Source organism: Cyphellophora attinorum (assembly GCF_001299255.1).
Source record: "Cyphellophora attinorum strain CBS 131958 chromosome Unknown Contig2, whole genome shotgun sequence".
NCBI lineage: Eukaryota > Fungi > Ascomycota > Eurotiomycetes > Chaetothyriales > Cyphellophoraceae > Cyphellophora > Cyphellophora attinorum.
The window spans coordinates 644,915-668,817 of NW_017253230.1; the positions used below are offsets into that span (position 1 = coordinate 644,915).

General features: G+C 54.5%; 9 protein-coding genes across 9 annotated transcripts; 4 read left to right on the plus strand and 5 right to left on the minus strand.

Annotated features, from left to right (window-relative positions):
- Positions 1-1,479: 1,479 nt before the first annotated feature.
- On the plus strand, positions 1,480-3,169 carry AB675_2547 (Maltose permease MAL61; the record flags this gene model as incomplete). Its single annotated transcript, XM_018142526.1, has 2 exons — positions 1,480-1,836; positions 1,904-3,169. 2 exons carry the CDS (start codon positions 1,480-1,482, stop codon positions 3,167-3,169), a joined length of 1,623 nt encoding a protein of 540 aa, XP_018005034.1.
- Positions 3,170-3,554: 385 nt separating this feature from the next.
- On the minus strand, positions 3,555-4,101 carry AB675_2548 (uncharacterized protein; the record flags this gene model as incomplete). Its single annotated transcript, XM_018142527.1, has 2 exons — positions 3,555-3,745; positions 3,822-4,101. The coding sequence occupies 2 exons, from the start codon at positions 4,099-4,101 to the stop codon at positions 3,555-3,557; spliced, it is 471 nt and encodes a 156-aa protein (XP_018005037.1).
- A 2,325-nt stretch (positions 4,102-6,426) lies between these two features.
- AB675_2549 (uncharacterized protein) lies at positions 6,427-8,799 on the plus strand (the record flags this gene model as incomplete). The annotated part of the gene is made up of 1 exon (XM_018142528.1): positions 6,427-8,799. One exon carries the CDS (start codon positions 6,427-6,429, stop codon positions 8,797-8,799), a length of 2,373 nt encoding a protein of 790 aa, XP_018005116.1.
- A 682-nt stretch (positions 8,800-9,481) lies between these two features.
- Positions 9,482-10,804, plus strand: AB675_2550 (Dehydrodolichyl diphosphate syntase complex subunit NUS1; the record flags this gene model as incomplete). The annotated part of the gene is made up of 1 exon (XM_018142530.1): positions 9,482-10,804. The coding sequence occupies one exon, from the start codon at positions 9,482-9,484 to the stop codon at positions 10,802-10,804; it is 1,323 nt and encodes a 440-aa protein (XP_018005237.1).
- A 482-nt stretch (positions 10,805-11,286) lies between these two features.
- On the minus strand, positions 11,287-12,021 carry AB675_2551 (Mitochondrial thiamine pyrophosphate carrier 1; the record flags this gene model as incomplete). Its single annotated transcript, XM_018142531.1, has 1 exon — positions 11,287-12,021. One exon carries the CDS (start codon positions 12,019-12,021, stop codon positions 11,287-11,289), a length of 735 nt encoding a protein of 244 aa, XP_018004798.1.
- A 983-nt stretch (positions 12,022-13,004) lies between these two features.
- AB675_2552 (DNA cross-link repair protein pso2/snm1) lies at positions 13,005-15,503 on the plus strand (the record flags this gene model as incomplete). The annotated part of the gene is made up of 1 exon (XM_018142532.1): positions 13,005-15,503. One exon carries the CDS (start codon positions 13,005-13,007, stop codon positions 15,501-15,503), a length of 2,499 nt encoding a protein of 832 aa, XP_018004793.1.
- A 767-nt stretch (positions 15,504-16,270) lies between these two features.
- On the minus strand, positions 16,271-18,296 carry AB675_2553 (U6 snRNA-associated Sm-like protein LSm2; the record flags this gene model as incomplete). Its single annotated transcript, XM_018142533.1, has 2 exons — positions 16,271-16,721; positions 17,038-18,296. 2 exons carry the CDS (start codon positions 18,294-18,296, stop codon positions 16,271-16,273), a joined length of 1,710 nt encoding a protein of 569 aa, XP_018005303.1.
- A 931-nt stretch (positions 18,297-19,227) lies between these two features.
- AB675_2554 (Procollagen galactosyltransferase 1) lies at positions 19,228-20,895 on the minus strand (the record flags this gene model as incomplete). The annotated part of the gene is made up of 1 exon (XM_018142534.1): positions 19,228-20,895. The coding sequence occupies one exon, from the start codon at positions 20,893-20,895 to the stop codon at positions 19,228-19,230; it is 1,668 nt and encodes a 555-aa protein (XP_018004942.1).
- A 1,544-nt stretch (positions 20,896-22,439) lies between these two features.
- Positions 22,440-22,973, minus strand: AB675_2555 (uncharacterized protein; the record flags this gene model as incomplete). Its single annotated transcript, XM_018142535.1, has 1 exon — positions 22,440-22,973. One exon carries the CDS (start codon positions 22,971-22,973, stop codon positions 22,440-22,442), a length of 534 nt encoding a protein of 177 aa, XP_018004863.1.
- Between the last annotated feature and the right edge of the window lie 930 nt (positions 22,974-23,903).

The window sequence follows — 23,903 nt, forward strand, 5'->3', positions numbered from 1 at the left end:
ATAGGGCGACTCTCGAGGTCGAGGTTGCGCCATGTCAAACGATGGAACCGTTTGATAGGAAGCCTACGTTTCTGGTCCCATCGTCGGCGCTCTGAATTAAGTTCTCGCGATCCTCATGGCCAGATAGCAGGACAGTCCTTGCATGGAGGGCCTTCACGAGTAGCTGGGAATCGTAGTATCGTGACTCCGGGCTGTTTGCTGCTGAAAAGGAAGCAAGAGCTCTCGCGAATGCTGTGCACAAAGCCGGAGAAAGTGCAAAGCATTGCTCCTTGCTGGTAACTTTGGCAGGCGCTATCAAGAAAGCTTTGTTTGATACCAGCTGCTGCGAGATATCGATTTCGAGAAACACACTTAGCCGGCAAAATCACAGCAACGTCAATAATGTCGTAGACGCGGGCTGTCTGCTGCTTTAGAAGTGTAACCGCTGCTGGTTGCCTTGTCGAAAGAGCACGGATGCCTTACCCTCGAACCGTTTCTTGACACGGCGATCTTGATTTGCGAGTGCCATGAGGTACAACAGACTCGCATCTTTGCATCACTGCTTGTCGGACCCCTTGCCCATTAACAACAGACGCGTTTCGACGCGCAGAGCCGCATAGCATACTGTACATTGAAATGAGGTGCTCAGAACCAACAGTCAAAAGGACGGTTCCAGTTGAGTCCATGTGAGCCCGCCCCATTGGAACACCTTGACGCCAAGCTCCCCCGCAGCACCAACGGTCTTGGCGTTTGAACCTCGAACTCTCCTGGAATTCGTTTTGACGGGCTTGACACCTGCAGTGTCACGTCATGCCTCAAGAGGTCCGTAACACATAGATCTTTGTGTCGAGCTGTCAAGTTGCGTATCAGCAGCCTGCACGCGGCTGTGCGCGTGCGCTTCGAAAGCACGACGCTGATTGCTTCTGACATCGGGCATGAAAGGTTGGCCGATAGTTTGAACTCAGTGCACCTGCACTTTTGGCCGGAAAGGAGATCCTAGCGTCCGCGCTAAGTTAGGCTCCTGGTCGTGACATCTACACAAACGCGCCTGCCAGGTTTGGTTGATGGCGGCCACTAGACTCTCGAGTTCATCTGCTAACCAAATAAATACGAACATGTTTGACGGGAAAATGAGAGGGGCTCTCCGTCGGCATTGACGATCCTCATATTCTTGCTCCCTCTCCGACCATTCATAGACAGTCGACTTCATGATTTCAGTCTGGGCCAGCTTGTCGATTCTGCAGCTTTCCTCTGCTCGCCGTTACTGTTTTTAAGCGAGGCGGGCAGTGCCTTGGCTCGTGATGGCTAGAGGACTACTTCATAATTAAACTGCATGCCTCTCTGAGGACCTCACCGTCGCCCCGTCGGTAAAGCTGACCTGTTGACACGATCTGGACAGGACAAAATGGCGTTAAGTAAAAATGCCAGCGTCGAACACCTTCATACCGTCAACTCTACGGCATCAACTCTCGAGAACGTCACCACTCGCGACTCTCAACCATGACTGTCACAAGTGTGCCGTCTGGCATCCCCAAGGAGATGCGCCTCATTGAGGCCGTCAAATTGTATCCAAAGATCACCAGGTATACGTTCTTCATCATGTCGGCTATTGTGCTTTATGGCTTCGACCTCGTCATTGTAGGAGCAATTACAGCTGTACCTGGATTTCAAAAGGACTTTGGTCAACTTCACGACGACAAGCACATCATACCAGCTTCTTGGCTGTCACTGTGGCAAGCGCTCGGACCGTTCGGCGCTCTCGTAGGAGCCATGCTTGCCGGATGGGTACAGGATCGAGTCGGACGAAAGATGTGTTTGGCAGGCGCAAGTTTCCTTTCTGCTGTATCGGTTGCTGTTGTAAGTGTTTCATGAATGAATCTATCAGCTTATCCATCAAGTTCGAAATGTCGACTGACTCACGCAGCTGTTCGTCAGCAACCGACCTGCGGCAATAGACACGCGACGAGCTGTGTTTCTCGTGGGCAAGATCGTTCAGGGCGTCGCAGTCGGCATGATCAATATTCAAGCCATCACATACGTCTCCGAAACGATACCAACCTGTCTTCGAGGACCGGCTCTGGCTCTCTTTCCGGCCTTCACTCTTCTGGGTCAGCTAATTGGTTCCGTGGTTGTATTCCTGGTCTCTGACCTCGAGAACGAATCGTCATACCTCATTGCCTTTGCAACAATGTGGCCATTCTCGGTTGGCCCTTTTGTCCTGGCCCTATTGATGCCGGAATCGCCAGCCTATCTTATCCGACGGAAACGCATGGACGACGCACGCAGCTCAATTCGTCGGCTGTTCGCGCCCAAGGTTGATCCAGAAGAGGTCTTCGAGAAAACTCGCCTGTCCATCGAAGTCGAAGAGCGTCTGGCTCGCCAAGTCACATACATGGACTGCATCAAACCCGCACATCGGCGCCGCACATGGATCGTCGTCTTTGCGGCCATGATCACTTCGATAATCGGCTTGCCGCTGCTTTCTACTGCTAGCTACTTTCTCCAGGTTGTTGGCATGAGCTCCTTCAATTCTCTCCTGTTCCTTATCGTCGGCATTATCCTTGGTCTCATCGCCAATGCTGTCTCCGTTTGGATACTCAGCCGTGTCGGCCGCCGCCGACTGACTATATACACGCTCATCATTGGTGGTATGTTATGGGGCGGCATGGGCATCTGTGGATTCTGGGATGGGGTTATTACCGTCTGGTATACCGCCATCTCATGCATGATCATCGTCATCATTGTTGGCGTCGGTGCCTGGCCTGCTAGCTTTGCCATCAGATCGGAAGCGTCATCTCTCAGACTGCGCAGCAAGACCCAGGGCCTTGCAGGATTGTTCGACCATCTGAGTACTATCGTACTCAACCTTATCCTCCCGTACATCTACAACCCTGACCAGGGAAACCTCAAAGCAAAGACTGGATTTGTCTTCGCAGGGCTGTGCCTTGTTGGCGCGGCCGTGACATTCTACGACGTTCCGGAAATGAAAGGCCGGACTGTGCTCGAGATTGATGCCATGTTTCGGCTTGGCCTGAAGACCAGGGAGTTTCGCAATTGGAGAGGTACAACGGAAGAGATTGAAGCTGCTGTGCGGGAGGTTGAGGGTGACGATGCAATGGAGCTCCTGCGAGCGCGGGAAGGCAGCAAGGCCACGTCTGCTGAGCTTCCGGCGAGGTCAAGTGAATCATGAGACGGAGCAATGACGGTACCTTATCACTTATACCCAATTCTCGTCATTGTCATCAGAATCGGCTTGAAAATGCCAGAAGACTCATTCACGAAGTCGTACTCGAATATCGCCCGACGGCTCGGCATGGCTCCGAACCACGGCTGCTCTTACCAGGGACAGTCATTTTGCGTCAAGCGTGCGATGTTCTGAGTGAGACACCCGTGCTACCATCCTCAGATGCATGATGTCTTCTAGTGACCATTCCAAGTATGGACCGAGCGGTCCTACAACCGATGCTCGAGCATCCTTCAGCTTCGGTAGTGATCTCGAGCCGGCGCACTGACCACTCCGAATGTGGTCGGCAACGTCATCAAAAATTGACACCATCAGCCGCCTCAGGATGAAATCATTCCGCCAGAGCCCAGCCCAAAGCCGCCAACCCAGGTGCAATCCACAAGCAGCCGAGAGGAGGATACACGTTGATCCGCCAGAACTGAGCTCCCACAATGCCTCCACCAAGTAATGTTCCCAGCAGCACCGCCTTGTCGTGCGGAGTCTGTGGACCGTTCGTTTGCGCCCATCGATGCTGCATTACCGCTATGCCTTTTGTCAGAGATCGCCATTTACCACAACGCTTCGATTTTGGATTCTGAACGTGACATGTACTACTCACCAGAAATGAACAGCCCAACATTGACATAGTTGAACGCCACCCTCGTGGCTCGCTCCACGCTGCGAAGTCGAATGTCACTAGGACCGTCTAGTGCGGTGGGCAGATGTGGTGAGTGGATGTTGATGCCAAGGTTGAGGGTAGCGAGGATGTGGATTGGGATGGAGATGGCGGAGATGAGGGAGGCGGCGAAGAAGAGGTTGCGTGAGGTGGTTTGCTGGCTGCGGGAGTGGGTGTCGAAGTTTACAGGAGTTGGCTTCCTGTCATGAGGTTGGTCTGCCATCGTGAAACGATCAGATATGGCGGCCTGTGAACAGCTTGAGGTGGTTGGTGCGTTTTCTGCTGATCGAGTATACTGCTACCGCGAGAAGTCAGTACATCGTGGATTGACGATGTGTATAGCGATCTTGTTACGGGCTGCATTCGAGGGAGAGCGTCATCCATGCTTAAATTTTACTCAGCCAGTTTATACATGACTATTCACAGGCACCGAGGCAGATCTACCGTCCCAGACTCGACTAAAAAGGCCCATGGCATGTGTGACTCGGGGACCAGAATGCGGCACAGCATTATAGTCATCCTGCATATACGAATACGTGCCACACCTTTCGATCGCCTTATGCCTTGCCTTGTGCACACATGATCCCAGGTCGTGCTCAAGCCACACCGTTGGATCTCGTACCGACCAGATGACTCGTCTGCATCATAACCAGGGAAAAGATGACAGCCACTTATCGCCGTATAGGCCCGCCCGCTGGAGGGCGTCGAGGATCGAACGACGTGCCTCGTAAGCATGCACCAAGAAAACCCAGTACCGAATTTCATATTTCTCCTTCTTTGTCTTGTCGGAGGGTACCAGGAAGTCACCCGTAAGAGAGCAGCAATAAAGCCCATCTCGGGACTTCATGTTCCTCCCCCCTTATCAGGTCGGATGTTATCAAGAACTGCACGAAATTCAATGTAAGCCCCAGCTTGAGTGCAGGAACCCTCCACCTCCTGCTCCTCCTCCCACTCCGCCACCACTACCCCTCCTCCTTCACCTTCACCGCCGCGAGAGCTGAGTGATGAGGTTACGCATCTGAATGGAAACGTAGGCTTCTGGTGATAATTGGGTGCAGGTGTGAGGTATAGGAGGGACAAATTGCGAGGCGGGTGACGACGCCGGCTCCGAGGGAAGATCGTCTGGATAGGCAGGCTGCGGTCAGGCGGGCTGTGGCGACGAGGGAGGAGAAATGTGGAGTTCGGGGACGACCTCGGGACCTTTTGAGCTCCTGCTTTTTGGTGCAATCGATTCTTACTTCGATGCTGTTGTTGTTGCACATGAAGTCGACCACGAAGTGTAGGGGCGAAATGGAGTCGCGAATGCGACCCGTGAAGACAGGCTGTGAGGCCAGGCCGTGAACACAGGTCGTGAAGCCGAGTCTCAGAACGTCTCATTCCTAGCTGTCGTAGAGGAAAGGCAAGTCCGGGTCAGGATAAACAGCTCGGCAGGCTTGAGACCTCGAACCCCTCGCATTCGCGCCTACCATGCCGGTCACTGCCCGTCGTGCTGGTCCGCTCGCTGAAAGCTACAGCATTGAGAACTGCACGAAGTTCCACGTAAGAGAAAAGTCGCTCCGCAATTTCACATCTCTCCTCCATCACCACCACCCGCTGCCTCGCCAGAGCCCGCCAAATTGCCCCTGGCACCATTTGTCGCCTCTCAAGAAACCTCGCTCATCACCGTTGACAGAGACCCCCTCGTCGCCCTCTCCAGCACCTATCATAGATCCAGAGGCCTGACAGCTACGTAGACTTGCGAGTTCCATTGTGAACGTTACTAGAACTAGCAAGCCTCGAGTACATCGTGGGAATTGGGTCAGGGAGGCCGCTGTCTAGAGCTCCGCGCACACTGTTGGGAACAGTGCGTTCGTAGACTTCCCTGCCGGGGAGGACGCTGGAGGTCTGAAATGTTGTGCTGCTGGGAACAGCAGGCTTCAGATGAACCCACTCGAGCGTCACTTCGTGGGAAAGATCCACCGTGAAAATAAAACCCAGGGAGGACGGTGTAGACTATTGACTGAGAAAGCAATGAGAGTTGGACTCGAAGATTTTATGGCTAGGGAAGGCACTGTGGAGACATTGATCAGGACGACGGTGGAGAATTGCTTCGAAGGTTTGGTGACCGCGGAGTGCGCTGTGGACAAAGTGACCATGGAACGAACGGATATTCGCTACGAGGGATTTGCAGCCAGGGAGGGCGCTGTAGACATATGATACAAGACTGTGGGCTTGAGATGAGCATTGTTAAAGCGTCAATTAGTGGGAAAAGATGCATTGTAGATTCCATGGCCAGGGCGGGCGCTGTGGACACATAATACAAGATCGTGGATTTGAACGAGCCTCATTTGAGTGTCATAGTGTAGGATTGAATCATGATGGACTTGTGGTTATTGTTCAGAAAAACAATGAACTCCGAATAGAGCTTAGTGTGAACGCGTTTGGAGAAATAACTGAAGTCGACTCGAAGTCCATCCAACAACAACTTCAACACCACTACCACACTTGAACCTTTGCGACTGCTCTAATACTGCTCAGACCACACTCAAACCAGTCGCGCTCGCCCATCATGCCAGTCACCACCCGTCGCGCTGGTCCGCCCGCCGGGGGCTATCAGGAACTGCCCGAAGTTACTCGTAAGAGAAAAGTCATCCCGACATTCTACATCCCTCCCCCATCCACACCAGAGCCCGCCTCACCAGAACCCGCCTCGCCCGTTACTGCCTACCCAGAGCAGCCACTATCAGAGCCCGCCTCATCGCCTTCACAATTCGTACCCTCCTCACCCACACCCGCACCAATTTCACCAGAGGCCTCCCGGCTACGCAGACTGGCGAGTCTCATCGTGAATGTTGTCCGTACTAACACCCCACAAGCAGTGCGAACTCCCAAGCGTCCTCTAGAAGACGATAGCGACGACGAGCACCGCCCAAAGCGCATCAACAGCGAGAGCCGCGCAAGCATCCTCAAATTCGACCCGTTCGACCCCAACCGCAAGCGCTCTGCCATTATTGACCCCAAAACCCCGATCAGCCGTCGTTTGGCAAGTATCCGAAGCACACAGTCGGCCCGGCAACCAACGCGAAAAGGCGAACAAACGCGCATGCTACTCAATCAGCTCGGCCCAAAAACTCCTCTCGTCCAAACTCCTGCACAGCCAGAACCCTCGCCAGTCTCAACACCATCGCGACAGGGCATCCTTGGAACAATCGCTGGCAGTGTCACAAGAACATTCAGACGCACATTCTTCGGCGGCGGCAGCGATACGGCGCAACAAAGTCCAGCTGGTTCTACGATCGAGCCAAATCCTTTCGAGAATAACAACGTGCCTAAGGCTGCCACCCGCACAAATCGCCCACCTTCAAAATCTCGCCGCACCAAACCCCAAACCTCCAACCAACAACCCAGTGTCGAAGACAGCGCAGAGGAAGGAGAAGAGTTTCAGACGATTCAAATTGTCGGCACGAACAAGCGCAAGATGGATGATCAAGATGCACCACCAGTGAAGAAGCAGCGCATGCTCAACGCTGATGAATTTGGCAATCCAACCGGCAGATACGGTCTCCAGGATGATTGGCTTGAAATTGATGATGAAGATGATGAAGAAGTCGCCACGCCTGAAGAGTCCGAGGAGCCGAGAGCTGCTGAGCCAGAGAACAGCTACAAAGATCTTGAGCACTTCCAGCCCTCCTCCTTGAAGCGCAAAGGCATCTTGAAGGCCGCAGGAAACGCGCCAGTCAACGGTCAGAACACCAAAAAGGTTGGCTTTGGTCAGAACGAGGTCAAGACATACTACAATAACAGCTTCGGTCCTGCTGGTATTTACACCGGCACGTTATTCAGAGACGACAAGGACCCTGTCATGACCCCGCAGACCAATGCCTTCAACAACGATAGCACTCCGTCCACTCACGGTAGCGCAGGCTACACTCCAGGACCGCATTACCTACACGAGGTGGGAGGTGCGTTCATCGCTGATTCCCCAACCACCGTCGACAACACCCGTACGAATGTTGTAGAACAACACTGGGCCGCACGTGGTGCCGATCAGGAGGAGAAACAGTCCTACCAGCACAAAGTCGACGCCCTCGAGAACGCCGCAAAGAAGAAGGAAAAGGCAGAGAGACAGAAATTGGCATTCCAGCAAGCTGCATACAACGAAATGCGTGGAATCAAACCCACCTACAAAGGAACGAAGGAGTACACCAACGGGAACATCAACAAGAATATCAACCAGAACACCAATCCAAGTGGCCGCTTCCAAGCCCCCGAGCCGGAAGATGATGATGATAGCGTTCTCCAAGAAGAAGAACCCGAGGTCACACAAATCCCCAATGCTCCTAAAATTTCTCATGCAGCTCTACCAGGATCCAATGATCGCCTGACCAAGGCACGACAGGAAGCACAGCAATACAAGCCAAAGCAAGCCTCACGACTTTCGCAAGTCTCGGCTGCTCGGTCGCGATCGTCATCCCCTCCTCCACCTGAAGCAGGAGGCACACAACAACTTAGCGATGAGGAAACGATGCGTGAAGCAGAAGAATGGGCTAAAGGTCTCACTTGGCCTGAGCCGAACACATACGAGGAGTCCGCCAGAAACCGTGCTGAGAGACAGGCCGCATTCGAAGCTGAAGACGCCCAGCAACAACAAGAAGTTGAACAACACGAAGAGACACCCGAGGAACGCGCGAAGCGACTCGACGACGAACAGCAGATGAGAGAAGCTGATGAATGGGCTAAAAGCATCAAATGGCCTAAGCTCAAGACGTATGTTGAAGCCGGTCTCTGCTCAGAGTACATCGATAACTTGATCCGATCGAGATGGACGGAGGATGACAGCAGAATCGCACACGAGTTCTGGAGTAAGGAGTTTGATGAGGTTGATCGGATGATGAACGCTGCAAAGGCGGAGGGGAAGGAGTTGGAGTTACTCTACGAATGAGTGGAAGTGGGAGCGAGAGCTCAATCTTCGTGCGCCAAAACTGAAGATACAGAGCAGGAGACCGAAGAACAAGCCAGTACCCGCCCTGGCCTGTTAGGTTTGTGGAAGCCGGTCTCTGTTCTGATGAATAGCATGTGCTGTTGACCACCAGGAAGTGCGGCTGGTCATGTTGAGACGGAAGGAAGAAAAGTTTTGGCGGAACGAAGTTGAGCGACAAGGAGGCCTCTGCAGGCATGTCCGCGACATGACGGCTTTGAGGAAGCTGCGCTGCTTTTAGCGCCGGGGAGGCCTCGGTGAGGATGTTTGTACCAAGACAACATGTAACGACTACGACTACGGAGCTCGACAATCAGCTTCATGATTAGGCCCAGGGAGGGCTTCATCATCAGCCTTGGCGAATTTGAGGCTCGGCGCATACGTACTTTCATGAGGTACGACAGTTGCCGCATTACGCTGCAAGAGCAGCACAGCCATAGCAACTCATTAATTTTGATCTTCTGTCTCTCTTGATCGTGAACAATTATTCCTGCCCTCTCGCCAGACTGCCATCTTTCCCGCGCGTCAGCGATCGTCCACGGCCTTCCAGTTTCCGGCGCACCTGTCACAAGCAGCGGGCCCTGCGCAACCGGGACTCGAGCACAGTCCACCACTCTGCAGCCGTCGGGCCGCTAATCTACAGAAAATGGCACTCAACGCAGCAGACCGCAAGCTGTACCGCCGAGATGTCGCAGCAGACGGCACAGTGCTGGGTGACGACGGCCGAGGAAATCTCATAAAGAATTATCTACCTGAGCCTCATACACTACGGAAACAGCCCTCCTCACCCAAAACGACTGCGGACTTCCTCACGACGAGCGCTTCGAGTCCCACAAAGGAGACGAAAGGCACAACCAAAATGAACAATCTCCCCTCAGTCCGGCCACACCAACCATCCAAAAACTCAACCACCTCCAAACCCACAACCTCGCACTCAGCAGCATCGCCCCCAACGAGAAGCAGATGGCACAAGCGCCGCATCCGCCCCCTCCTCACCCAACTCCTGCATGTCCTCCTCTACCACGTCATCCAACTCCTCTACGGCATCCTCTTACGCATCTCATACACCTGGGCCGCAATACGGCACCGCCTGATCGCGCTGCGCCACTACCACCACCGCTCGCCAGAATATATTGCGCGAGACGTGTCCAAACTATCCCGTGTGCCCGATCATCTAAGTGTTGTGCTCAAGTACAGACCCGAGGAAAGAGGTGGGGGTGGTGCAGAGGGCTTGGTGGAGGAGGTCAGCGAACTCGGCGCGTGGTGCGTCGCGGCGGGGATAGGGTTGTTGAGTGTTTATGAGAAGCAGGGGGTGTTGAAGGGGCGGAGAGAGCGTGACGTTCTGGAAAGAGTGGTAGAGCAGAAGCTGGGGGAGTGGTTTGGGGAGGGGAGCGCTAGGCCGACTTTCAGGATTGTCGCTGCTGGTGGCGGGAACGGCGGTGGTCATACAACCAGTACTGGGAGCCATACAGCTACGGGTGAGGAGGGGCTAAGAAAGCGAGGCACCACAACGACAAGCAACGGCAACAGTGCAATCGACTCAGGAAAAGGCCAGCAACAGACACCGAGAATACATATCGACATTCTCCTCCTTTCCGAATCCGACGGCCGCGATACTCTCGTCGACCTCACTCGGACCCTGACCGAGATGGCCCAGGCGAAGAAGATCCGCCCGAAGGACATCACTTCGGAGTTGATCAATACTGAAATCTCGGCTACGACCGCCGTCCCTGACTTGCCAGCCTCCTATTCCCAGCAGTCAACTGACCTCCCTACTTCGTCGCCGACTCCAAAGCAACAGAAGGAAGTCGCCCCCGGCGAGCCTGACCTAGTCATCATCTTCGGCCCAACGGTGAAGCTTGATGGGTACCCGCCGTGGCAGATCCGCCTCTCAGAAATATTTTGTACCGGTGGCGATCCGAGTAAAGAGGCGGAAGCCCCCACAAGGGTCGAGTACCAGGCTTCCTGAGGGGCCTGTGGAAGTTTGCTGGGGCGGAGATGCGGTTTGGTCGCTAGCAGCGAGGCGAAGATTTGCTCAATTGAGCGTTTGCGCTGTCCAGTGCCGGAAAGGGGATTGATGGTGACGGTGGCTATGTACGCCGCAGGTAGCCAAGGGACTGCTAGACGAAGCGGTTGATCAGCATCGAGTCATGTAGCGACTATGAAGCAGCATGTGTGCAACACTAGACTTACTCAACAAGCATGGACCTTATCAATCCACCAGTAAGTCTGCGTCCCTGGATGTTGGACGTGAAATACCGCGGTCTGGTTGTTTCCGACGAGCCGAATTGTGCTCGTACATAGGCATTGGCTGGCTTCATTTCTCTCGCGATCTCCTGAGTCAGGGTCGCTGCGTTCGCTTTCGTCGAGGAAATGTCTTGTTGGCCTGCCGCTCGTGGACAGTTGCAGTGTGCCCATCTTTGGATCGATACTCGGAAGGGGCAGTGGCGTTCAATCATCGTCGTAATCGGAATAAGCGTCATAGCACTCCCACAAGTTATCCTCTTTACTTGTCGCCATGAGCCCATGCAGCGTGCGCTCATAGACATACATTGTGATCGCGCTCGCTGGGGCGGCCTTGATCAGACTGACTGTCAGTCCACGATACCAGCCTCTGAGCCCTTCTTTCCGCCAGATGGCGTAAAGACCGCGCCACACGCCGGCGTAGACGGGGATGTTGGTGTGCACATATCTCGTGCGCATTGGGCCTTGGACTTGGAGGCGCTTCCGGACGAGGTCCAGCGGAAAGGTGGCAGTCTTGGCCAACACGCTAGCCATCACGCCTGCAGCGGCGTCGCCCGAGCTGAGCGGGAGGAGCTGCAGTGCCGCGAAGTGGGTGTGGAAGAATTCGTACGAGGTGAAAAAGAGGCCCATGTAAGGCACGATCGAGCCCACGGCGGCGGACAGACCCCGAAAATACCCTCGTGCGCCCTCGTCCCGGCTGATTGTGCGGAACGCGCTTCGTAATGAAGGGTACACGCGCTCCGTCCCCTGCGCGGCAAACCGCGTGCGTAGCAGGTCGAGCGGGTAGGTCGCCGTCGTGGCTACCGCGCCGGCTGCGGCGCCGGAGATGAAGCTCTCTGCACTGTTCGGGATCCTGTCCTTCACGGCGCTGGGGAGCTGGTGCTGCAGTTGCGTAAACCCGCGATAGGCAACGAACTGCATGCCGCCATAGCACACATACATGATCTCAGCGGGGATGTTGCCCTTCCAGAGAGCACGGATGCCTTCTTGGGCGCGATGGCGCGTAGGGTGGGGAGGACGCCCTTGTAGGTAGGGCCTTTGATGCCATCGCAGGAGAGAGGGTCGGAGAGGGAGTGTGGTTGAAGCTGCAGGCGAATCTTGACGACGTCGAGAGGGGCAATACAGAAGCGGGAGACGAGGCCGGCGATGCCACCGGAGAGGATTACTTGTGCGCGAGTGCCTGTGGGGTTGGTGGTCAGTTGGGATGGGAGGGTATGGTTGGCATTGTTGGGATATGCTTACCTCATCCTTCACCTGCTCGATGCTGGATTGCATCGAGTGCGGCAGGGACAGCCGCCCGAAATGGGGCCCGTGGCAGCAGCTCCTTGCTGCGTCACCTCGGAAGGTGTTGACAGAGGATGTTGAGACGGTGATCTGTATCTGGCGATCTGGTTATCGCTAGTATTTTGGGCGGAGTCCGGGTCCCCAGAGCGGGTAACGCTGCCGATTGGCTGGAATCACGTGAACAGGCGCCGAATGACCGTGACTTCCCCGCGTCTTTTTACTTCGAGCCAGAGAAAGAGTCTCGTCGTGCTCGGGTCTCCCCTGCTACAAGGCCACGAACAGATCCGAAGAGCTTGTTGAGTGGTTTGTGGGCGACTCGATATCGGCGTCAGTGGGTCGCTACAGTGTCTTTGTCTGCAGACTGCTGTCTCTGTACTCCATGCTGCAAGAAACTACGACATTATCGCCACCACCCTCGATCTCGACTCTCTGAGGACCAAGCTCACAATTCGTGGCCAGCCAGCCAGAGTCCTCCTCGATGGGGCTTTGATGCTGCAGCCTTCACTCATTCTTCCTGTGAGCTCGAGACAGTCGCAATCTCCCCTCCTGGGCTGATTGTCACCTTCGATTCCTCCCAATCCACTAAGGGGCCCTCCCTCGAGGCACTGAGCTGTGCACCACACCGCCTTCCCCCAAAAGCCATGCAGACCAAAAGTGCAACCCCGCAAGGGCGCCCGAAGCAGACCTCGCTTATGAACTTCTTCGGGGCAGCAGCAACGGCAAACGCAGAAGAGACTCTATTCTTTGGTGAAGCCACCAAGTTTAAGATCGACAGTGACTCGCCTGTGAAGAGAAGACGCACGAGTGAAGCAGACGAGGAGAACTGGGTGAATGGCGGCGATGTGGCAGTACGAGAAGAGATTTCTCGTCCGCCGTCTCCTGTTCGCGCTCCTGTTTCCTCGGAAAAGAATTCGAAATTCCGTGGTGGTTTTGCTGTTGACTCAGACGACGAGGATGACGAGGACAAAGCGTTTGAAGTGGATGAGGACAAGCCGTATCAAGACAATAAGGACAGAGATCATCAAGACGACAGCGTGGTCTACCAAGACAACAACGAGGAAAAAGTGCCCCTCAACGACGTCACCGAGGAAGCTATCACTCATCCTCCACTGGTGCGCCATGACACCAGTGTGTATGTGCCGGGCGACTTCGGCGACGAGGAATTTGAGAATGAAGAATTCTATGAGCAAGGCGAAGAGTTCCTGGAAAGACAGTGGATGGAAGAGCAGGCGGCCATGGAGGCGGCGTTTGATGAAGATTCAAGATCAGACGACGATACAGCGAGCGTAAGGACACCTAGAACGCCCATGACACCACAAGATGAGCTAGATCTGCCAGAGTTGCCAACAGAAGAAAGCGTATCGTCCTGTCCAATATGCAGCGGCAGCTTGAGCGGCCTCACCGAAGCGCAAGCATCATCCCATGTCAATGCCTGTCTCGATGGCAATGCACCGCCACTACCAGAGAGAAAGCCAGAGGCTGCCGTTCCAGCGAAAGAAGAGCCCATCTCGAGATCCTCATCGCCGTTCAAGCAGCCGTCAAAGCCTGCACACCGGTTCCGACAAGCAGCCATTGCCCGTCCACCGCAAGCCAACCCCTTCAGCGCCGCAAAGGAGGGCAAATCTGGTGGATCCGCCTTCTCAAAACTCATGTCAGGACATGCTGAAGACATCGCTTGGGCCGAAGCAGCAGCCAACGAGAAGGACTCCCGAGGCAAGCCAGCATATCAGCGAACCTGCCCCTTCTACAAGATCATGCCTGGAATGTACATCTGCGTCGACGCTTTCCGCTACGGCAAAGTCGAGGGTCAGAATGCCTACTTCCTTAGCCACTTCCATAGCGACCACTACATCGGCATGACCTCAAGCTGGTGCCACGGACCCATCTATGCGAGCAAAGTCACCTGCAATCTCATGCGTCAACAGCTAAGAGTCGATCCCAAGTGGATCAAGCCGCTAGAATTTGACAAGAAATACGAAATTCCAGACACTAACGGTGTGCGGGTTACCATGCTGCCAGCAAACCACTGCCCTGGCTCCTCGATCTACGTCTTCGAAAAGGCTCTGTCAGGCAAGAACAAAGATGGCTCTGATCGAGTACATCGGATCTTGCACTGTGGCGATTTCCGCGCCTGTCCTGCACACGTCAACCACCCTCTTCTACGTCCCAACATCGTGGACACCATCTCTGGTGCAACAAAAGAGCAATGGATCGACACATGCTACCTAGACACCACCTACCTAACCCCAAAATACGCCTTCCCCAGCCAATCCGACGTCATCGACGCCTGCGCCGCCATGTGCGTCAGTCTATCCAACGAGATCCCGGACCCGAACGACAACTGGGAGCAAGCCAAATCCACCCGCATGGGCAGTACCATGTCCAAGTTCCTCGAAGCCGGCACTACCCCAGCCATCAAACCCGAGCCAACGGATGACGAAGTTCTTGACACCAAAACCAACCTCAAACCCCGCGGCCGCCTCCTCGTCGTGATAGGCACCTACTCGATCGGCAAAGAGCGCATCTGTCTCGGCATCGCCAAAGCGCTGAACTCGAAAATCTACGCCCCACCCAACAAGATGAAAATCTGCCGCGCCCTCGAAGACAAAGAACTCAATGCTCGCCTCACCTCACGCCCGCAAGACGCATCAGTCCACATGCAGATCCTCTTCGAGATCCGCGCAGAGACACTGCACGAATACCTCCAGCAACACCGCCACCACGGCTTTACCAGAGTCGTGGGCTTCAGGCCCACAGGGTGGAACTACAAGCCGCCCTCCCATCGCTTTGTGGAGAACCCCGTCGTCGACAACATTCTGTATTCGGAAGGGTGGAAGTCGAAATTCAACATGCGCGACCTCGTCCCGCAACGTGGCAGCACGCGGGAATCCAACTGCTTCGGGGTGCCATATTCGGAACACAGCAGTTTTCGGGAGCTGACCATGTTTTGCTGTGCATTGAGGATTCGCAAGGTGGTGCCGACGGTGAATGTGGGTAGTGCGAAGAGTAGGGAGAAGATGAAGAAGTGGATTGAGAAGTGGGAGGTGGAGAGGAAGAAGAAGGGGCTGTTTGAGTGGAACGAGAAGGGGGGTAGTGGTGGGGATACGGAGAAGTTTGAGGGGTTGCATTATGGTGTTTGAGCTCTTCGGGACTTAAGTGTATATTATTGCTTGTCTGCATCGCGACGGATGGACACTTGGTCGTGCATGCCTTGGTGGGTCTTCATGCTTGACTTGTACTATGTACCAATACCATCAGCCGGTGGCACTACTACGCCGCTGATCTGGAGCAGCAGGCTCTTTCTCTCGCTGGAATGATTCCCGCTTCATAATTCCTATCCTCTGCCAGAGCCGCGTGAACAGCGATGAAGCTGGTCGAGCTCGTCCTCCTGCCAGGGCTCACAGGCTCTAAGGGGCGTGCACGTAAATGCCTTCCTGGTACACCTTGGGCGAGAGCATCGAGCATTCAACGGAGGCCATGCTGTGAAGCTGACTCTTGATTCGAGATGAATGTGGCGGCGCTTGCTTTCTGGCGAAATGCCGTTGTCGGACTAAGCCTTCGTGTCTTATACGCAGCGGTCCTCTAGGTGCTCCTGGTATCGCCAGGGCGTAGCTGGTAAAGATGTCGGTGTTGACGATAGCGTCAGATCCGCGTGCTCGAGAGCACATTCCCCTGACTCTCTAGGCTATAGCCCGTCTCAGTGGTCCTGACTTTGAGTCACGTAGCGTACGGGCAAGATGATGTCCAACGCAGTACGTCTTTCCCATGTGCCTGCCCCCTCTCTGGTCGTCTCTGCGTAACGCTTGCTCTTCCCATCCTTCCACAATTCGTCTACTGCGCAGCATTCGCTGCACCCCCCCTGACCTGGACGTGGACGGCTGCTCCTCACAACCACTACCCTCACGCCTCAAGCCTTCCCCCGCGCCGCATTCTCAGCCTCCCGCCTCGTCGCGTCCTCCAACAGCCCCCGATCGACCTTGTCCACGGGTAGATGCACGTAACGCACCACACTGCCTCGTATGAAAATATTCTTCACACTCGACAAGTGCGGGTATTTGAGTTCGTCCAGCACGACGATGTCGTCGAGTTTGATGTTGAGGTACTGGTCGACGGACTTGAGGGTGCCGCGGATGGAGATGTCGTTTTTGAGCTCGACGGTGAGGGTCGTGTTTGTTAGGGTTTTGAAGAAGGAGAAGAAGAGCATGGTGAAGGTTGGAGAGGGAGGTGGTAGAAGGGTTGCGAGTATGTATGTGAAGTTGAGGTGGAGTGGGGTGGTCGTTGTGGTTGTGGTCTTTCTCTGCACCGAGGGAGAGGGATGGAATGGGACGTTGATGGGCCTGAGGTCGGTCGTTGTTCTGCTGAGGTGATTGCGCTCTGGCACGGGCAGTATCTAGGAAGGATCTTGGATGTGGTCGGCTCGGTCAAGTGCTTTCGAATAGTATGTGGTTGGAGATCGATTGCTATCGTTGAGGCATGTCGCCCATGTACACCACCGTAGCCCGTCATCCGGTTTCGTTTGCTGGCCTTCCATCCTGTCACTCACGTCGTTTCTACTAAAATTCATATGAGGTTGAATAGAATCACAAGATTGAGCTTCTCGCGTTCCATCGAGATTCCTCAGTATGATTCTCCACGGGCCCGACAGAGTTCCCTGTCCAGCTCTACCTCGCCTACTAGTTGATCTTGCCCAAGACCTTGAGTACATCCTTGACATCCTTCTCCTCCCTTTTCAGCACGCAAACGCCACTCGCAACCACGAATTCTATCCATCGTTGATCGTTGATGCTCACGCCTGGTGGCGCTCCCAATATTGTCAGGACCGGATCCGCCATGCCAAGCTGTGCCTTCCATCCGCCACTGCCACCACCACCATTGCTACCTGAGTAGGTCGATGTGCCTAATAATGCTGACGAGGTAAGGCCCAAGCTCTCCCTCAGACCGCGTGAGCTGCCATCGCCCAAACCGAGCGAGCTCATTCCGATTCCGCTCCCGCTTCCACTGCGACCATGCCCTTCACTTCCACCGACTGCCTGACTGTCACTTGTACTTGCAGATCCGCTCGCATCCCACTTGGCCATAATGCTTCCACCACCTCCTTTCAGCAAATGTACTCCAATGCTGTTCTCCTCCACTGCCCATCTCATTTGGCCCTGTCCATTGTGCCAAGGGAGAACTCCCTCAATGCGTCTGTCACCCAGCAAACTGTTCCAATCGGTCGAGAGCTTGAGCTCTGTCGCCTGCGCAGTGGCCGGCCAGAGCTGTAACGTCATGCTACCGGAGAGGGACGACCATGATGCAGTGGCGAGGGCTTGGTCGGAGGCACCGTCAGCGCGAATGCGAGTTAGGGTGATGTGCGGTTTGGTGTGCTTGGAGGTTTTGAGGTCGAAGGACGGTTGTGGCTGTGCATTTGGTCCAGTCGATGGCAGGTAGGAGATGCTGGCTTTACTGCTCGAGAGCAAAGATTTGGCGGAGGGACCGATGAAGCGGATTTGTTGCTGTTGAGGTGGAGGCTGCATCATACAAGATTGCTGGTGGTATTGTTGCTCAGCATAAGGCTGCGGAGATTGTGTCGGAGGAGTCGGCGGATAGTTGGATGGTAGTCGCTGATGTGGTGGTGGTGGCTGTGATGAATGATACGGGTGCTCGAGCATCTGCTGCAGTGATGATCCATCTTGGCTGTGATTCCGGAAGTGGGTTGATGGCGGCGGCATGGGAGACGAGTAGATACCGGTTGCCTGGACCTCCGGAGGAACGCTGAGTGGTGGTTGAGGATGTGGATATCGTGTTGACCACGGAAGCTGGTGCGGCATCGGGTGTGCTTGATGCGTCGGATGAGAATATGCTGCTGACGCTGCGGGCGGTGGCAGTTGAGCACCATAAGGCGGTGGCGGACCGATTGAAGCAATGTCGGAATGGGAATTGGCGTTGCTCATGCTGCTTCCGCTGGCGATGGCGCCCGGCAGGCGTGTACTTGTCCCTAAGTTGTAGATTCGAGGAAGGCGCGAAGGGTTGTATTCCAGATTCGTCAGGTCAGGTCAAGAAATTGGGTACACAGAGATGCTGTGTGCTGGTAGTGATGAGTATAACAAGGTCAATAGTCATCCGCATTCTCTATATAGGTGGCTCCTGGTCAGCATTGCCCACTGATGGTTGCGTCTGAGCAACATTGTCGTCTCCGCCATCACCGCCATGCTTGTCAAGCTCTTACGGAGAGAGTACGCAGCGCTCATACGAGAACAAGCATTCCTTGACAGGCATCGTGGCACAGTCTATCTGAGGCAAAGCATTGAGAAGTACCTAAGATGGCAAGCACAAGAGGATCTCCCAGCCAAGGCACTGTTCCCATTCAGGTCACATCTGCCGCTGAGCGGACATTCTGCGCTCGGACGCCGTTTCGGGTTGTGCCCTGCGACGCTTGCGAAAGCGTAGCTGCGCTTCGATGTCCATGCTTCAGCTCGTCGCTGCAAGCTCCATTGATGACGGGTCTCCTTGTCGCCATCTTGGTAATCTGTAGGAGTTTGGTGACGTAAGAGACCGGGGCCTTTTGCAAATAGGTCCTTGTCAGAATCGCATTGCAAACGGCTGGTATCGCTCTCATCTGCGATACCGAGCGAGCCACCAAGGCTGCCTTGTCGCTGGATAGTTCTGTTGAACGACCGCACGCGGGATGATGCGCGGGTCAGTGCCAATTGCATACCCTGGTCCAGCCCGCGTCGGAGCCGTCTAGTCATCCCCCTCCTTGGAGCTTGGAAAGCTTGAGACAGCTACCGCTGTGGCAGACACTCTGTCCGTAATGGGACGACCAGCCATGAGAGTAATCCATTGCTCGTAGTAGGTGATATGATTCTTCTCGAGGTCATTTGTTCAGCCAGCCATCTCATTGCGTGGATCAACTTCTTCAGGAGGGTCGTTCGATATGACTTGTCCGAAATCTGGTCCGGAGGTCGATTCGTGCGATTCGTAGGGAGGCGAGTGATTCGGATCACTGTAGGCGTCGCTAATTTGGGTTGGCATGGGTGCGTTGTCCGCTAACGTGTCATCAGAAACTTCGTAAGAGCTGCCAATATCCTGCTCTTCATACACCTCTGGCTCTTGTTCCTGGGTTCCAGCAAATTTCTGTGCATCCAGGCTGAGTTTCTCTTCCTCCTCCTTCAGTTTCGCGATTTCCTCCTCCAGCTTGGCTCGTTCTTCGTCCTGCTTTTTCTGCTCTTCTTTCTCCTTCCATTCGGCGTCAATGCGGGCAAGCTCATCGATCTCTTCGTCTTTAAGATAGTAGGGATATCCGACAGCTCTTCCAATGTCGTCAATATGCATGTTGTCAGAGTGCTCCGGATGCTCGCTATACATGATAGGATTGTTGATTAGGAGGTTCGGCAGATTCATTCTGGTTGAGTACATCACCCTCTCCGAATGAGCAGCGCCTTCCTCATAGGCAGTCTCCGGTGCATGTCCAACGTCGCTACCGCGGTCTGTGCTCCCTGCCGGCTTGGAGATGCCGACCAGTGTCGGATTGGAAGCCATGCATCGGAAGTTTGTCTCCGGTTGACCACACATTTCGCCCATGCCGTTGTCGATAGGCTGATTGTTGGGTGACATGCTCAAGTGATAGATGGCTTTCTGTGCGCCTTTCAGGCTGATGGCGTAGGCGGCTGTGCAGCTGGCAGTTTTGGCGCGATAGACGATTCTGGTCTTGTAGTCGCTGCCCTCTCGATCCCAGTAGCGCATCTCAGCCTTGTCGAACTCGTTCCTGTACTGGACGGGTAAGACAGTCGGATCGTGTGGGATCACAAATCGTTTCCGATCGTCCGCAAAATCCTTGGTATTGCAGTGACCAATCCACAGAACATCCCAGTTTTCTCCATATGGGCTGTGCGGGACAAAGGAGCCGTTGGCTTCGGAGTCGGTTACGAAGCGTGTACCTCTCGCGTACTGAACCAGCTGTTGCTTGAAAGCGACATCCCAGTCGGCGTCGTCTTCGAATATTAGGGCGGTCGCAATCTTCTTCTCGATGATCTCCTCGAAAATGTTCATGTGTGCGCGCCAGCAACCAATCTCCGCCGCATTGAGGTGCATTGTGTACGGCAGAGCCTTTTCTGGTACTGTATCTCCGATCACGCCTTCAACGTAGGTATAAGTTATGTTCGAGGCCATCGCTTGTACCGCAAAAGCGTCATGCTTATCGCGCCGGCTTGCCAGTGACACCATGAAGACTTGCTGAGTACCGAGCGTTTCGTTTCGAACATCGTTGAGGTTGTCGGTCAGAATCGGTGGTGCTATGGTGGTGTTCGTATGCTGCTCTGCGTCGGAGAGTTCGGTGGTGATGTTCGTCGGCCATATCTGCCTCTGCTCTTCGTGGTCCGCCGGCCGTCCGACTCCCTGTGGAAGTATCTCGCTCCAAATGCCGCTGGTTCCATTTGTGCGCATCCATGCTCGCATTCGCTCATTATGCTCCTGATCCTGGAAGAGTTGAAGGTAAACGACAAAGGAGACCACCAAGAACGCAGCAGTAAGAGCAGCTGCTCGTCCCTTCATGGTGGGCGGATTAGGCGTAACGCATGCAAAAGAGAGAAAGGACGTGCCCAAATTATGAGGTTTGATGAAACGGTAGATGGCTTGCGATACACTCCTGACCCCTACCTGTCAAACACTTGATCCACTGTTCAGACACTTCTCTAGTTTCTGCATGAGGTAAGTTAAAGGAGGCACATCATTTTCACCTTTCACTTGCCAAGTTCGCAAGTGATCTGACTGCACTGTCGTGTGCTTAGGTATTGCGGGTCGCTGTTTCAAGCATTGCGATCTGGTTCGTCATTCCAGCCTCGACAATTTGAATGCAGTCCAGGCTGCCTTCGTGTACGACCATGATTCTTGCCAATCAGCTTCGGAACAGATGAGTCTGCAGTAATCAAAAGATACAGAGAACAGTCCTTAGACTGGTATCTGACCCGATTATTAGTGCGGTATAAGGATTTCCTTATCATGGTAGCCGTAGTCACAAGCCGCAGTAAGGCATCGAAAGAGGCGCCTTGTCGCTGAGTTTCTTCCTATTTCAGGGGCTTGAAACATCTATTCCGACGCAACAATTTCCACGTCCAGCTGAGGTTTTCGGTGCCACACCGCCGCCATGCCACTATGAGCCCAACGGCCAAGTGACTAAGCCTCGTCAAGACGATGCGATGGAGAAGAAGGTTGTTGAAAATAGATTAATATCTGTGCAAGGAGGTGGATTTAATTCTCCTTAATCCTGCAGCGGAGGTCTCCCGAGACCGCCGTACCTGTCCTAACTGACCACTTTTCGTGTCAGTCTTCCCGCATCTCTTCATGATACAACGTTGAATGCATGTCGCCAACCACAACATCGCCGCCAGCTTTCGGGCCGAAAGCACGCCATGAAGCTTTCTTCGTCGGCAGGACTGAGCGAGAACATTCATCACCAACATCAAGTCGCGCACCAACGACTTGCTGACCCTGAAAGGTCAGTGCGTTCGTGGCTCAGATATGAAGAGTGCGATCTCATGCCGAGGCTATCTAACGACGAGCCACGAGCTTTTGCGACGCCATTCAGCTGTTTGGGAGAATATGGAGCATGGCACATGGCCTCGAAAGACACTGAGGTTGGCATTTCAGGGATCTGCGAATCTTGACGGTGCCATCTGTTGTTCACCATTGTTGCTGAGCTACAGAGTGGGACAAGCGATCAGGCGGTCTCGTGAGACGAAGGTACGTGTCTTATACATTCGCCTACAGACCAGATGCGGACCAACAGGTATGTCCAAACATGACGGACCGCTGGACTCTCGTCATCAACCACGGTCATCTTCTCAGTCAGCGAATCAACAAAGAGCACGACCTTACGGATAGAGGGCCGGTACACGTAGGCAGCAGCTCAACCAGTCGTCGAAGTAGAGAGCGGCTTACATTGTGGAAGTGCAGGTTTGTGCTCGGAACGCTAATATTGAAAGGTGAGTTATTGAGTTGCATTCTGCTACTTTCCCCAACCATTACGACAACCCTGCCACAACCCTGCTCTAAACGCCCTACCTACCCTCTGATTATGCAAACACGGCCCTCGCAAATCAAGCCTTCAGCTGCACCTCCCTCTTCACCTCCTCCCTGACACCCCTAACCAAGCCCTTCATCTCCTTCCCCGCCGCCTTGACCCTCGCCTTGTCCCACCCTTCCCTCTGCCACTCCGCCATCTTGCCACCTTTCGCGCCATCCTCCTCCGTCGGCGCAGCACTCCACCAACCCCAACTCTTCTTCCCGTTCTCCTTCTTCGCCCGCTTTGCCTCCAACACCCCCTCGGTCGCACTCTTCACGCCAGATTCAACCGCGCATGCAGTGCAGGCGTCCTCGTCGAGGATGCGTTGGAGGTGCGTGATGGTGGACTGGATTATGGTGCGGGCTGTGGGCGTTTGGAGGAGGTGGGTCAGGTTTGGGTAGGCCGAGCTGCTTGCATTATTGGCATGGGTGCAGGCTCCGTCCATGGGCGTGGAGGCGACGTTGGAGGTGGTGGTGTGCTTCTCGTCGATGAAGGTGATGCCCGTGGTGGGAGGTTGGACGAGGGTACTGGCGGAGGTCTTCTCGTTGAGGGTCTGAGATTGTGTCATCTTTGCTGGGGGTGTTTTGTGGTTTTGCTGGCTGTGGTTATAGTTTGATAGGGGCTGGATTGACTGCTCGCTACTTAAGTGTGCTTGTACCGAAATTCGTAGTAGGTTGTTGTTGTGTAGAACAGCTCTCATATCACCAACAGCGCACTCTACACATTCTTATATACCACAACAGGCATCTCTGCATTTACCAGAGTGCTCGCTCTATGCAGTCGGTCTCGGTGCCAGTCGGGCAAATTGTTCGGCCATAACAACCCAAGAGTTCCTCCGGCGGGGTCTCTGCTCGATCAGGCACCCGCTATTCCTCTTTCTGCGCCACACCTTACGTTCGGGCCCGACTACGGGCATCATTGCTACAGGTGCGACTGCAAGGCTTCCGCGTTTTCTTTGCGTCTAAGCTGATGGGACAGAAAGTTGCATGCAGGTCAGCAGGCAGTCGATTGTAGCGTGTCGCTCGTGGCGGCATAGCCAGTGTGGCTGGCCGCCGATGCGCAAGTTCGTCGGGGCAGGCAGCCCTGAAACCACTGCGACCACTGCAGTTGAGGGCCCAGCTAGCTGGTGCGATGAACATGAGAGCAACGAAGACGCTGCTGCGTGCGTCTGTAGTCCAGCAGATACATTATGCCAGTTGAGTGGGTATACTTGAGAAGTTCTGTGAGGGATCGCCGTGGTCGGGCTTCTTGCGAATATATTCGTGTCATCCGGTCTTGTCCGACATTTCGCGACCTCCACAAGACGTCGTACCTGTTGCCAGGCGCTGTCTTTGGAAGCACAGGAACGAAGGCCGTCAGTTAGTCGTGTCAACCGGTCTGGCGGTAGGTTTTGCAGCTCTGTCATCCGGTCTGCATTTGATCAGAGTATTTGCTTGCAGCATGACAATTGACATATCATTCTCGCTTGGTCTCAAACGAGTGTGTCCAATGACTATAT